The following is a 15,503-nucleotide window of genomic DNA, read 5'->3' as shown; positions in this document are numbered from 1 at the left end:
AAGGAGATGATAGAAGTTGCATGGAAGTAGAGAGTTTTATAAGGATGAAACTCTTCTGCACTGTTTCCGAAATATAGCTGTATTGAAAACTGGGTCATAAAACTCCAATTTAGGATGACCTTAAGGCCAGTCTCAATGCATAATTTCATGACACAGTTACGAAGATTATATACTAGGTAACCGAGCCACATGAGTTTCATGGAGATGAAACTCCTCTCTCATCTGATGAAACTCCTTCATTTAATGACCCTGCCAAGTCAGGAATTTTGCTTATGTGGCACCATATTTAATGTGTATGACATCCACATGAAACATGCATTGAGACTGACCTAAGAGAGGGGTGAAAAAAATATGCGGTGGATAGAAAATGAGAAGGAGGGAGATAGAGATTTAAGATGTGTTGAAAAAGTGATGACATTATTGTGGAACAAAAATTAAGGGATAAAGGGAGTACAGTGTCAATGCAGATACATACTTGTAAGGCCTTGTTTAGTTCCCAAAAAATTTTGCAAAATTTTTCAGATTCCCCGTCACATCGAATCTTTAGACGAATGCATGAAGTATTAAATATAGACGAAAATAAAAGCTAATTACACAGTTTGGTCGGAATTGACGAGACGAATCTTTTAACCCTAGTTAGTCCATGATTGGACAATATTTGTCAAATACAAACGAAAGTGCTACAGTGTCAATTTTCCAAAAAATTTTAGAACTAAACAAGGCCTAAGTTAAGAAGCCATACCTTATACTCCCTTTGTTTTTTAAATGTTCTTACATATCATATTAACTTTGTTCTAAGTCAAGTGTTTGTATTTTTAACCATCTATTTCAATATAAATATAAGTCTAGCTTTAGATCCCAATTGGATTGTAGTCCAAATAAAATAAGGTTGATTCAGACATCCTACTATAATAATACTTTGATCTCTCATTAGCCTACATTTTTCAAATTATAGGTTATTGTACTCTAGCTAAGAACAATCCGCTTTTATAATCTACAGATCCAAATAGTAGAGGTTATTATGATTTATAGTTTGAATTATTATAGTCTCATTAGGGTCCAAATAATACTAAGGTCATTCTCAATGTATAGTTTTATGACACAGTACTAAGACTATAAACTAGGTAATCGAGCCACATGAGTTTTATGGGGATGAAACTTCTCTCTCATCTGATGAAACTCCTTCATTTAATGACCCTGCTAAGTCAGTAATTTTGCTTATGTGGCACCCTATTTAATGTGCATGACACTCTCATGAAACATGCATTGAGACTGACCTAAGTTTGCATGCATGTCACTCTATTCTAAAAGGTGTCATCCTACAATAAATGTGCACTTGCTCTCAAATATGAAAAGGTACCGATATTATGTTTTTGCAATCATCCTACCATATAGTTTTTAAAGTATTACAAATTTATAGGAAAAACATGAGTATTTGCAGCACAAAATTCATATAAGTAGACACACCATAAACTTCATTTATTTTTTTTAAAGTTGATCAAATTTTAAATAGTTTGACTTAGAATAACTCTATATATTAATCTATTTTTGTAAGCAAGGAGTATATATTGTATAAAATAAAAAGCAAAGCCTACATGAAGAATCCTTTGACTTAGAATAACTCTATATATTAATCTATTTTTGTAAGCAAGGAGTATATATTGTATAAAATAAAAAGCAAAGCCTACATGAAGAATCCTTACTGATTGTAGAAACATTTTTCAAACTACTAGTACTTCTGTTTTTTCTTTTTGATGGGAACGGAGCACAGCTTCGTTAGGATGTTGCACAGTACCTCCGTGTCTCTGCGGAAATTGCCAATCCTTGACGTGCTAAACTGAAAAAAGTGTCTTGAGTGCAACGGCCAACGGGTGCAAGTGTAACCAACTAACCATCGTGCAAACTGCAACGTAGCGCCAGGAGGAGACGACTAAACGACAAGTCACGAAGGCATCTTTTCTTCGAGAAAAAGAAAATGGAGGGCATCTTTCTCTTTTTGATCAGGGCCTTGTTTAGTTCATCTCAAAAAACAAAAAGTTTTCAAGATTCTCCGTCACATCGAATCTTGTGGCACATGCATAAAGCATTAAATATAGACGAAAGCAAAAACTAATTACACAGTTGAGTTGGAAATCGTGAGACGAATCTTTTGATCCTAGTTAGTCCATAATTGAATAATATTTGTCACAAACAAACGAAAATACTACAGTATCGAAATCCGAAATCTTTTCGGAACTAAAAGGCCCAGGTGTGCCAGTGCGGTTGCGTGGAGGCGCGAGCCATGAAGTTTTGGAGTTTGGAACAGTTCGTAAAGAGTTTTGCTATGAGATTTATTCTCCAGATAAGTACTGAGAAATATTAATACTTTTATATATATTCTGTTGAAGTTAAAGATTTAACTTCTCGTAGAGTTAAACTAACGCTCTTTCAAATACAAAGAGAGTATTAGGCTAGTTTTAATGGGTTTCAATAGAGTTTTATAGACATTAAAGCTTTGCTTAGTTCTACTAAAATCTAAAAAGTTTTCAAGATTCTTTGTCACATGAAATCTTGCGGCACATGTATGGAGCATTAAATGCAGATGAAAAAAATAACTACTAATTGCACAGTTTACTTGTAAATCATGAGACGAATCTTTTGAGTCTAGTTAGTACATAATTGAACAATATTTATCAAATACAAACGAAAATGCTATAGTAGCAAAATCCAAAAGGTTTTCACAACTAAACAAGGCCTTAATATGCTAATGTGGCACTATATTAATGAAGAGAGAGAAGATAAGAGTTTCATGGGAGTAGAGAGAGTTTCATGAGGATGAAACTCTTCTACACAATTTCTAAAATATGGATGTGTTGAAAACTAGGTCATAAAACTCTCACTGAGGTCAGTCTCAATGCATAGTTTTATGACACAGTTACTAATATTATAAACTAGATAACCGAGCCACATGAGTTTTATGGGGATGAAACTCATCTCTCATATGATGAAACTCCTTCATTTAATGACCTTGTCAAGTCAACAATTTTGCTTATGTGACACCCTATTTAATGTGCATGACACTCTCATGAAACATGCATTGAGACTAGCCTGAGGGCACTACCAATGCAGAAATCATCATAGTTTTCATAGACATTAATTGCACTATCATCTAAGAGTTTTGCTAATGAGACAAGGTATTTATTAAGGAGGGAAAGTAAAAAATCATAGAGACCTGGTCTAAGTTAGAAATCATATCTATACGAGACCAATACATGAAGGTATGTGATTGGTAGAGGATAAGGAGAGAATGTATGTGATTGGATATAAAACTGTTCCGTAGAAATTGTCTAATTTTTATTAGTAGAAATTGTCCATTAAGATCATGATTTCTATAAGCAGTGTTTACGGAAATTTATAGATATAGAACCTATGTGTAGTTTTTAGTATTAGGACTGCTCTTAGCACAGTGCAAGATGCTCCCAAGTATATGATGAGCCTGCTTCATTCATACTCTTTCTATCCTAAAATACTTAACCTTATATTATTCAAATTTTGTTACAAAATACTTGACATTATTGCTTTTCAATGTACCTTGATATACTTTTTTCTTTTTTATACTTCTCTTCTCTATTTCTTTCTATCTCTCTCCTTGTTTTATGTGCACAACATCTTTTCACTCCTTATTTCTCGTGTCCAAATATAAGAGCAAGTTGAAAATTAAAGTTAAGTGTTTGACTATTAGCTAAGTTATAAGAGTCAAGATATACAGTAGTGGTCTCTTAATTTTTTATAAAAAACTTTTTTATTGCTATTTTACTTATATCCCACCTTCTCTTTTCTAATCCTCCTTGCATTCCCCTAAAACCATAGGCTCCCATGTCCAACTTGTTACTTGCGTGAATGTTAAGCTATCCTCTCTCTATATATATACACTTATCTCTTCCACATCAATATTGGTTGGGCTATGAACCCATTATTTACTTGTTCTAAAACATAATGTATTTGTTATGGAGGGAGAACTTTTGTGGTCCCTTTTTAACCATCATTCTCACTTCTCAAAAAGTCAAATATACTCAACATTGTATATATATATATGTATATATATAAAGTAAGAAAATATTAATATTTATGATACATAATTAGTATCGTTATGTAGATCGTTAAATCTATTTTTTTATAATAAACTTATTTAGAGATATAAATGTTGCTAATATTTTTTATAAATCTAAAAAAAATTGACCACTATGAATATTATAGACACACTTAAAAATAACATAGAGAGTAGGTTGTGGTGTTTTGTGGGAGTTGCAAGGACATCAGCTTCGAGGCTTGATTTGACGGGGTATCAAGCATTAATCTCCCAAGAGAGTTAGAGCATTCTCGTATTTTCTTTACCAAAATATGATAAACTAATCTAGCTAGTTTGTCTTAATCCATCGGTGCTTTCATTCTCATCTATTCTTAGAGCATCTCCAAGAGTTTTTCATATTTTATTCTCCAAAATACAGTGTTTGTCAACTCCTAAATTAATATGAGGAGTAAAAAAAAGTCATCTCTAAGAGTTTCTTATATTTTTATCCTAAAAGTTTTTTCTTGGCACTTTTTTATACAACTTAGTCTTATGTTTTATACCAGGAACCCTGAATTTGTTTCTATACTCGTTTAAGCCTTTCCATCACCTTGCATTTTTCTCATTTAGCACCTTATCTTTCTTCCTTTTTATTAGATGGGCCGAGAACTCACGCATACATGTAATAACTAATTATATTGTTGTATTATTTCCATGTTTAGGACGTGGATAATAAGAAGTATTTGTTGTCGATGGTTTGATCACCGAATGGCTCGAATAAGAACATGGAACTTTGGACACTTAGATCTAATTGTTAATCAACTAATTTTTAACCCTACTCCATTAAAATAGGGGCTAATAGATGTGGTAATTTTTTTTAACCACCTCTAACTAGCGTCAACTCTAGTTAATCATATCATATACTTTTGTAAAGATAAACCCTACTAGATGATTTCTCTCTTCATGCAAGGTGTTCACATTTTCCACTAAATATTATATATCTTCATGCAAGATATCCACATCATTCCCCACTAAGTCCATAATATCCCTTATTAATTATAAAAATATCCATGTCATCTTTATCATGTGAAGTACTTTAAAAATCTTTAATCTATTAACATACAAGTCATTTACATACGCTATTTGTTTCATGACCTATTCCTTTATTTTATAAATATTCCAATAGCTTAGCAATTTTTTTACCAAATTCGATATAATAAAATAACATGGAAGTCAAATACACATATATCATACACACACTATATATAGAATACCATATAGTAATGATATGCATTTACCAGATTTATTTTTATGAAAATTCCACGGCAACACGGGGGATATACTCCTAGTTTAGCCTAATTTTTAGCCCAACTCTAGCTGATGCAAACAACCCATATATTTAAGTTTTTTATAGGTGTCCCAATTCACAGACGATAAAGAAAAATATGAAAATGATTTTTTTAGTTTTCATTGTACCATTTTTTATAGGAGCTAAATCATTTGTGATTGTGATGTTACCAGTTCATTTTAGGCTATGTTGCTTCAAAAGAAAATATATACATAGATAGCCTTGTGCTTTTGTATCATTGCTAACGTGACGCTAGCTTCACCACTGTGTAGGATGTCTGACGTGATACTATATTAGCTAAAACTCTTAGAGAGGTAAATCGAATAATTTCAAGAGGTTAAGAGGTCTAAAACTTTAGTTTTTTTTCATGGAAAGAGGCAAAACGAAATCGCAAAGTTAAAGGGAGGGGTCGTTTTTTCTAAAAAAAAATACAGAAGAAGAAGCCTCGCAGCAGGCAGCAGCCCGGCCCACAAAAACACCATCTCCATAGTCCAACAGTTGGACTATCAATCAACTGTTGCGAGGGCAACCCACAAAAACAGAAAAAAAAAACTCCAAACCTCATGTCCCGGCCACGAGAACCAAAGCCCCCGCCCGCGCTCGGGGCAGAGCCGCTCGCCACCACACGGGACGGGGCGATGCGCTGCTCGCCTCAGCTATCCCACCGCGACTTCGTCGCCGTGCTCTCCCGCTGCTCAACCCGCGCGCACCTCGAGCAGCTCCACGCCCACGCCTTCGTCGCGGGGCGCGCCGCCGCGCAGACCACCACCTTCCACCTCATCCGCTTCGCAGCCTTCCGCCTTTCCTGCCTCACCTATGCCCGCCACCTCTTCGACGCCACGCCTCACCCCAGCGTCTTCCTCTACTCCGCTATTCTTTCTGCATATGTCTCCGCCGCAGCCACCGCTTCATCCTACGCCCACGCCCACGCCCACGCCCGCGACGCGCTCGCGCTCTTCCTTCGCATGCTTCGTCACGGCCGCCCAGCGCCTAACCAGTTCGTGTACCCGCTCGTGCTCCGCGCTGCCTCCGGCGTCGGCGTCGGCATTGTCAAGTCGATCCACTCCCACGCCTGCAAGAGCGGCTTCTGTGGACACGATATCATAAGGACCTCAGTCCTCGATGGTTATTCGAGGCACGGTATGATGGCCGACGCGCGCAAGCTGTTTGATGGTTTGACCGAGAGGAACGTGGTCTCCTGGACCGCGCTGGTGTCTGGGTATGCAAGGGCAGGGAAGGTTGGGGATGCGATCGTGCTCTTTGAGCGGATGCCCGAAAGGGACGTGGCTGCATGGAATGCAATCATCGCAGGCTGCTCTCAGAACGGGCTGTTTGTGGAGGCGGTTGGGATTTTTGGGAGGATGGTGGGTGCGGGGTTCCGGCCAAATGCAACCACCGTTTCTTGTGTACTATCTGCGTGTGGGCATCTTGGGATGCTGAAGATTGGGAAGTTGATCCACTGCTACGCATGGAGGACCTGTGTTGGTTTTGGCTCATCCGTTCTGAATGGGTTGATTGATATGTACGGTAAATGTGGGAATCTGGAGGGGGCAAGGTGGATCTTTGATGAGGTTTCAGATAGAAGCCTAACAACTTGGAATTCTCTGATCAATTGTTTGGCACTGCATGGGCACAGCAAGTGTGCAATATCGGTGTTTAATGAGATGAGGGGTGAAGGGGTTGAACCTGATGTTGTTACTTTTGTTGGACTGTTGAATGCATGCACTCATGGAGGGTTCGTTGATGAAGGCATTAGGTACTTTGAATTGATGCAGCATGAGCACGGAATTGAACCAGAGATCGAGCATTATGGGTGTATCATCGACCTTCTTGGCCGGGCAGGCCGGTTTCAGGATGCATTGAATGTTATCAGCGATATGAGAATTGAAGCAGATGAAGTCATGTGGGGGTCATTGCTCAATGCATGTAGAGTACACAGACAAGTAGAATTTGCTGAGTTAGCAATTCGAAAGTTACTAGAGTTGGATCCAAATAATGCAAACTATGTGGTGATGCTGGCAAATGTATACAGTGAAGGTGGCTTGTGGGAAGAGGTGAGGAAAGTAAGAAAGTTTGTGAAGGAGGAGAATATAGGCAAGAAGCTGCCTGGTTGTAGCTGGATCGAGGTGGACCGCAAGACACACCGGTTTTACTCTGGTGATGATGCTCATCCTGAGTCAGAGAATATATATGACACTCTTGAGGATTTAGCTGCCTCAATGGATTTATGAAAAATGTACTGCCAGCTAACCATGTTTCCAGAAACTTGCATAGCTGCATAACTTTCATAAATTGTCTTCATTGTTGGGAAGTCATGAACTTAACTTCTGTGTGGTAAACAAAGTGGGCTTCACTAAGACAAACATTTGACCTTAGCTCACACATTTATTGGAGGTACACAAGGTGTTCCATCAAAGCCTTGCATCAAGCTACTTCATGGCAAGAGGTACAGCAAAAGTTAGTTCTAATGCCTGAACTGGACTGTACTTATGTTATGTACAGGATCTGTGTTTTTCTGCTTCAAAATGCCATTATGCAGATGTGGAAGTATGCATATATTTTCATTTGATTCATATTGCTTATTCATATTATTTATTTGCACAGATACTTTATTTATATTCTTGTTCGCTAGTCTGAAAAGTCATGGCTGAAAGTACTGTTCGCTGATTTATTATGAGAGAAAAACACTGCTGGCTGGTAGAAAAAGTACGGCTTCTAACACTGATATAGAGCAGAAGTGCTTCTATCAGCCATGTATATTCAACCCGCATGAAGAGCTTTCTATATCCCATTTACACTTTCTTTTTTGGTCTGGCCATTTACCCATTGCTTCATGTTGCCAATCATGCTGTCAGTTTGGGGTTCTCTTGCCTAACATGTGTTTTCTTTTCCCTTATGACCGTTAATTGCTAAATGCCCCACCTTGTTAAGAAATGGGAGTGGCAGCTAGCCTCTTATCTTTTACATATGAATCACCACGTTTTACATGCCAACTAGAAATGGATAGGTGCCCACTTTCATATCCCCTGTTGCCTGCAAAATAAACACAAACATGTGGAAATGAACATATGCTAGCTCTATAATATGTGCAATGATCATCTTTGAAGAAACAGAACCGATTTTGATTATTCCATATTTGTTCCAACATGTGCCAGTGTGTTCTCAGTTTGCAGTGCCAAACTGGTAGGATAATCAACCAATTTAGTGTGGTATGTGTGAAATAATTGAAGCAGACTAAAAAGGTACTTTGGAATTGCCAGTAGTATATTTGTCTTATTCTTTGTACTGCCAGTATAACAAATTACCATGCTTGGAACTATCTTGTTGCTGATAGTTAATGTCTCCACACAGTTATGTTGATGCTGATGATAATGGAGCATGGGAAGGGTGTATAAGAAAAATGGGGAAAAAATCAGAATCTGGAGTCTGTAGAAGAGCCTTGCGATTGCTGATAGAATGGTAGTCAAACTACATCTTTTACCATTTGTGGCATCCATTAGTGATTACTGCTTTGATCTTGACATTTCACAACCAGTGTATATAGCGGAAATGACTGAAGCAAAGAAGCAATGTTATCCAGTTACTTGAACCATTAGTATATTTCACATTCATTGTACTGTTGATATAACAACTTGCCATTCTTGGAATTGTCTTTTTGTTGGTACTCAATGTCTGTCCACGGTTCTTCAAATCAGATGAGAATGGAACATGCGAAGGGTATGTAACACCCGGCCCAGAGCTTAATAGGATTAATAGGAGACTCATACCAACAAGTTGCAACTTCTTTTTCGGGAGCCTATCTCGAAAGAACTCTAAATTAAGCGTGCTTGCCCTAGAGCAATTTAGGGATGGGTGACCGACCGGGAAATAGTTCCTGGGTGCGCACGAGTGAGGACAAAGTGTGCAGAAAAGACTAGTGTTGGTCTGTGGGGGCTGACTATATCCTATAAAAGCTGCCAGATGTAAGCGGGTCCGGCCTCGTGGAGGCGGGACGCTACAGGGTAGATCAAGAAAAATGAAATTCAAATTCTGAAAACTGGAGAAGAACCTTCCAACTGTTGATGGTTAAGACATCTTTCCCTACACACCAGTTAGTGATTACTTTTTTGAGCCTGTCATTTCACCACATGCGTTGCTCGTTTAGGGTTTGTTTGATTGCACACTAATCCACCCCAAGCCACGTGGGTTCGGGGTGCACTTCAACCCTCCTAATTCCACTGCAGAATGCTAGTATCAACCATGCTGTACCCAACAAGAAACTTTGAATGTGCATACGTGAGAGCTGTGTGGACGACCAATAACCCTCCAAATTCAGGCTGTGTTCGGTTACTTGGGAATGGATACCTGGAACGGATCCAACTGGTTTATAGTAGTGATGATCAGCAGGATTATTTCCCGTCCTCGATCCCCCAGAAACGAACGAGGCCTCAGTTGAATGTATGGTGGAAGTCAGAATCAGTTATACAGCTTCTGGTATTACTAGCATTGGAAATGCCAAAGTGTTTCCTTGGATGAACTGTGGTGCCATTATCCTAAGAATATTTTGTGTCTGCGCTGTACCATTCCATAGCTGTTTCCTTTTTTTTTTTAGCTTAGCTGCCTAGCTGGGTTCTTATTGGATTTATCCCAGTCGTCCCCAACATATTCTTCCAACTCGGAACATTTCCTCATTTTATTAATTTGTAATTCATTGTTTCCATTTTTTTTGAAAGGGTATCGATCCCTTGTTGGTTCATGCCATTCTTTGATCGAAGAGGTCAAGATTCAAGGCTCTGGATAGAGATAGGTGATGGTCGTCATTTCCATATCATATCATCCAGCTCGTATATGGTCACATGGCAGGATCATGTTGGATCATGGGTAAATAACCGCCCTACGTTTCCACTGCAATCCTAGCAGAGAAGATGTTGGTCGAAAAGGATGGTGGAGGTTATGGAACTAGCATGCAAGGTACAATGACATGGACCAACAATTTGAAAAGTAGAATAGAAGAATAAAAGCACTCTACTCTATCGTCTTTGGTCTGGAATGATTCGAATGCGGTTCAATAGCTTGCCATGTAAATTGCAAACGGTATATGCCAGTATGCCACCCTGACCATCCAAAACCAGCCAAATTATTTGGTCAATTGCAGCATTTTAGTCCGTCCGAATAAATGTAGCATAAGCGACTGTGGAGTGATATGGAGCCATGTCTCTCAGCAACTTTATCAGGGCTTTGAGCTGTTTCTGGTGACCCGTTCAAAGGGGTGGGATGGATTCCATGTTTCCAGTTCAGACTTCAGAGCCGCTTAAAAAGAGACATGTGGGAAACAGGGATGCCGTGAAGATATTGCATAGATGTCATGACATCGACGGCGACGATGATGGTAGATCAGAAATAAAAAACATCGCGATATGCCATTCTTGACCAATTTTTCTTTTGGAATGCGCGGCAATGAATGCTCTCAACCTTAGAACGAAAAACCCTCTATCTAAGTTTCTTTCTTTTGCAACATCGTTGTTACATATGTAAATGCTGCTGTACTTATGAACCGTTTTGGACTAAAACGAATGAAATCAGACGGGAAACGCCTCCCCCCGTTGAACCTAAAAAAAGAATTAGGGCCTATTTGGTTCCCCTTCCTTAATTTTATGGTGTCAATACTTTTTTGTATGAAGCTCAGAGAGGGAGGGGGAAGTAATCTTAGACAAAAGTAGTATATCTCATGGTTGTTATTGTACAATCATCATGTCGGAGTAACATACTATGAGATTTGAGATCCAACACAACACAAAGAACCACCTGCGTGCATTCTGCACGGTGCATATGTATGTGTAAATATAATATGTTGGCACTATGCCCCACTAGAACTCGCCGCTGGACGCGGCCGCGATCTGCGTGCTCTGAGCCCCCTTGGGTCTGCTGCTCAAGCTCATGTCCTCGTCGTGGTACGCGTACGCGAACCCGCCGTGCCGCGTCTGGTCCATGCCGGCCATCTCGTCCTCGGCCGAGACGCGGAGCAGGCCCAGCTTGTTGAGCGCCAGGAACAGCGGGGCCATGGTGACGCTCACCCACGCCGCGATCACCAGGATCATCACCACGTTCGCCGCCAGCAGCCTCCCGCCGCCGCCCATGAAGAGGCCGTACGGCCGCCCCGGCGTGCCGTAGATCTGCTCCACGTACTCCCTGCGCGCGAACAGCGCCGTGAAGAGCACCCCCCACGCGCCGCACCCGCCGTGCAGCTGCGCGGCCTCCAGCGGGTCGTCGAACCGGAGCCTGGCGGCCAGCGCGTTGAGCCCGATGAGCACCCACGCCGACACGAACCCGCAGATGACGGCCGCCCAAGGGTCGACCACGGAGCAGCCCGCGGTGATGGCCGCGAAGCCGCCCAGGAGGCCGTTGCAGACGTCCACCACGTTCCAGTGCCCCGTCTGGAGCCTCTTCCCGAACAGCGTCGTGAGCGCCGCCGTGCTGCCGGCGAGCGTGGTGGTGACCGCCGTGCGGCCCACGGCCGACCACTGCCCGTGGATGCTTCCGGCGGGGCCGTAGCTCTTGAGGATGGTGAGGAACGACCCGGGGTTGAAGCCGAACCAGCCGAACCAGAGCAGGAAGGTGCCGAGCACGACGAGCGACGCGCTGTGGCCGCGCAGCGCCACGGAGCGGCCTGCGTGGTCGAACCGGCCAATGCGTGGGCCCTCGATGAGGGCGCCCCAGAGGCCGGCGATGCCGCCGACCATGTGGACGACGCTGGACCCGGCGAAGTCGATGATGCCGGAGCCGAAGAGCAGGTTCCCCGACGTCCGGGTCGGCGAGGCCCAGCCGTCGGCGGACCAGACCCAGTGGGACACGACCGGGTACACGAAGCCGGTGAGGAAGGCGGAGTAGATGAGGTACGCGACGAACTGCGTGCGCTCGGCGATGGAGCCCGACGTGATCCCGGCGGCGGCGATGGCGAAGGCCCACTGGAAGAGGAAGAAGTCGTAGTCGAAGCCGACCTGGGGAAGTCGCTTGAGGCCGAAGAAGTGCTTGCCGATGAAGCCGTTGGACGGGGTCCCGTACGCGAAGGCGAAGCCGAAGAGGTAGTAGAAGAGCGCGCCGGCGGCGGCGTCGAGCACGTTGGTGAGCATGATGTTCATGGTGTTCTTGGCGCGGACGGAGCCCGCGCAGAGCATGGCGAACCCGAGCTGCATGGCGAAGACGAGGTACGCCGAGAAGAGCAGGTACGTCGAGTCCACCGCCGACGTGGTGTCCGCGAACTGGTTGCACAGGTACTCCGTCGCGTTCGCCGCCGCCGGGCCCAGAAGCGGCGCGAGGGTCGTGGCGCACGTCGCCATCTCCACCGGCTTTGCTCCCTCTTCCTCCTTTCTAGTTTCTTGTCCCTCTGCAGTGTGCAACGAGGAGCAATGGAGAACGAAGATGTGAGGCTGCGGCGCGAGAGGGAATGGCCAACGGTGGCCATGGATTTATAGGACGGAGGAGCCGTGGCCCGTGGGATCATCACTCAACAGGAGAGTTGTCGTTGTCGTTCACTCGTTCTTCAGCTTGCAGGGGGCCATTTGGAAAGTGAATCTTCTGCCGCGACTGGCATGTGGGCTCCCTTATTACACTGATGGCATTTTTGTTGAATCCGGGGGATCTGAACCGGTACCTGAAAATTGTGGTGGGAATAATGGCCAGCACATTGTACCAGATGTTGTGTACAGATACTTCATTACTAACTTGCACTCTACAAAAGATTGTATAAGGCCCTATTTAGATCGACCAGAGTTTGTGTCACTTGAAAGCAGCTTTTAATCATATCTAGTTCAGATTATAACATCCCATAAGCTTATCTTTACCAAGCTTTTTCTACTACCTCCGTCCTAAATAAAACAAATCAAATTCTAAAACCACCTAATATAAAGTCAAAATATCTTAAGTTTAATTAGAAAGAGTGACATCATCCATAACATAAAATAAATACATAATATATTAATATATTTTATGATACATCTGATGGTATTAATTTGGTGTCATAATTATTGGTATTTTTATATAAATTTAGTTAAGTTTAAAATAATTTGATTTAATGATACAACTCCAAAAGTTGATTTATGTTCGGACGGATGCAGTAGCTTTTAAGAACCCACAATCTACAAGCCGTTCTTCACCGTAGCAATCTTTACCATGAATCCAACAAATGGAATCTAAACATGAATGATACCAAAATGTCAATGGCTCAATGTAACGTCTGTCTATCCAATCTCTATATCTATGCACGTCATATTTGACTCTGAGGCTCTTAAATCTTTCCAACTTAAAAAGATATAGATCCGATATGAGCGCTGACCCACCATTTAATATTGTGTGTGTACTCATGTATTTCGATCTACAGTAGTATACTCATACCATTCTATCTGACATTATATCCCTACTATTTCATCTGCATGTACTGTTTTCAATCTAAATCCACTGGGGGTAAAAAAAAATCCTGCTCTGTTTTTTTTTTAGGAAAACTGGAAGGGTTTGTACCCCTACAGCATATTTATTGAAAAAAAATCAAGATACAAAACAAAAGAAAACTGAGAGCAAGGGACGAGGGAGAGTTAAGACATGAAAAAAGAAATGAGAAAAAGCAAAGCTACCACCGAAAGGAACCAGGCTAAGTTAAATCTGCAATCCATTGATCAATTTCTGGATGGTAGCTTCTTTTTGTTCGCAGCAGTAAAAACTGGAGCTCATCTCTGAAGTTTTGTTTTGATATTTGAAGATTCTCATAAATCTGGCGGAAGATCTTGTCATTTCTTGCCTTCCAAATAGTCCAGCACATTAAAATGATGACCTCCATGAAGAACGGCACCCCTAGTTGCTCTTTGAATCCCTGAAGGTTCTGAAAGGGATCAGAGTCGTGATCAACCTGAATGTTGAGCCAAGCCCAGCATTGTGTGGCAAAAGGACAGCCAAGAAAAAGGTGTAAGAGTGATTCTTCAATTGAGCCATTGCAAAGAATGCAGTTGTAGTCTAGAAGATCCATATTCTTTCTTCTCAATAATTCCCTAGTACTCAGTCTATCATTTATAAGAAGCCAAAAGAACACTTTATGCTTATTTTGGCAAGAACTTCTCCAGAGCCAATTGTAAACTGGGTGTAACATCCTGTGTCCACTCAAATGATTATAAGCTCTCTTCACTGAAAATTGGCCCGTGCTCCAAATGTAAACCCATCTGTCAGTAGACTCATTTAGGGAAACCCCCTCCAGAATATTTTGCAACTGAAGCATTTGGCCATGAGCCTGTTGAGATAGGGGTAAATGGAAAAGGCTGTGCAACGGAGTTTGAGCCATTCCTTCAGCCAGGATAATTTCCTTCTTCTTTATGAAAGAGAACAATTCTGGGAATTTATGCATAAGAATTTCATTACCCCATAGATCCTCCCATAAGAAGCAAGACTTACCATTATTAATCTCTACTCTTGCCATTCCTTTGAATTTGTCTAGAAGCTTTAATATTTCTCTCCACCAAAACGAGCCCTTTTTTGATGTTCCAGGTAACCTTCTAGAGCTATAATATTTCTCCCAGATCAAGGAGACCCAAGGGATGTCTTCTTTATTGAAAAATTTATGAAGATGTTTGATCAGCAGTGACTCATTTTGGGTTTTGATGTTTAGAACTCCCAGTCCTCCCTCCTCTCTTGTCCTACAAACAACTAGCCAAGCAGCTTTTGGTTTTTGTTTGGCATTAATGTTAGCTCTCCTCTAAAGGCATAACTTTCTGAATTTATCTAACTGATCAACCACTATTTGCTGCAAGGGGAAAGTGCTCATACAAAATGTTGGTAGAGCTGAGAAAATTGAGTTCGTCACCTCTAGTCTCCCTGCCTGATTTAAAAAGATTGAGGTTGCAGCTAACCTCCTTTCACATCTACTGACCAAAGGTGAGAAGTCAATGATTCTAGGCTTTGTGACGCCTAGTGGCAGACCAAGGTAAGTAAAGGGTAGGCTTCCAGTATCACAGTTGAAGGTCCTTGCTAGGTGCTGCAATTTTGCTGGACTTGTGTTTATAGGTACCATGACTGATTTTGTATAGTTGACCTTAAGCCCAGTTTATTCACCAAAGGTGTGAAGTAAAGCCTTTAGGATCCAAAGTT

At 41.6% G+C, this 15,503-nt stretch overlaps 2 protein-coding genes across 3 annotated transcripts; one reads left to right on the top strand and one right to left on the bottom strand.

Annotated features, from left to right (window-relative positions):
• Positions 5,932-9,060, top strand: LOC8072486 (pentatricopeptide repeat-containing protein At1g33350). Of its 2 annotated transcripts, none has more exons than XM_002454139.2 (2): positions 5,932-7,842; positions 8,748-9,060. In XM_002454139.2, the coding sequence occupies exon 1, from the start codon at positions 5,960-5,962 to the stop codon at positions 7,625-7,627; it is 1,668 nt and encodes a 555-aa protein (XP_002454184.2). In that variant the 5' UTR covers positions 5,932-5,959; the 3' UTR covers positions 7,628-7,842; positions 8,748-9,060. The 2 variants fall into 2 exon arrangements, with proteins under 2 accessions (XP_002454184.2, XP_021314260.1); XM_021458585.1 differs by having other exon boundaries at positions 5,932-8,638; positions 8,748-9,050.
• On the bottom strand, positions 11,072-12,845 carry LOC8072485 (ammonium transporter 1 member 2). The gene has a single exon (XM_002452423.2). The coding sequence runs from the start codon at positions 12,710-12,712 to the stop codon at positions 11,243-11,245; it is 1,470 nt and encodes a 489-aa protein (XP_002452468.1). The 5' UTR covers positions 12,713-12,845; the 3' UTR covers positions 11,072-11,242.

The sequence above is a fragment of the Sorghum bicolor genome, chromosome 4, assembly GCF_000003195.3.
Source record: "Sorghum bicolor cultivar BTx623 chromosome 4, Sorghum_bicolor_NCBIv3, whole genome shotgun sequence".
Taxonomy (NCBI): domain Eukaryota; kingdom Viridiplantae; phylum Streptophyta; class Magnoliopsida; order Poales; family Poaceae; genus Sorghum; species Sorghum bicolor.
The sequence above is the reverse complement of the archived record's forward strand: the minus strand, read 5'-3'. Positions and strand labels throughout refer to the sequence as shown.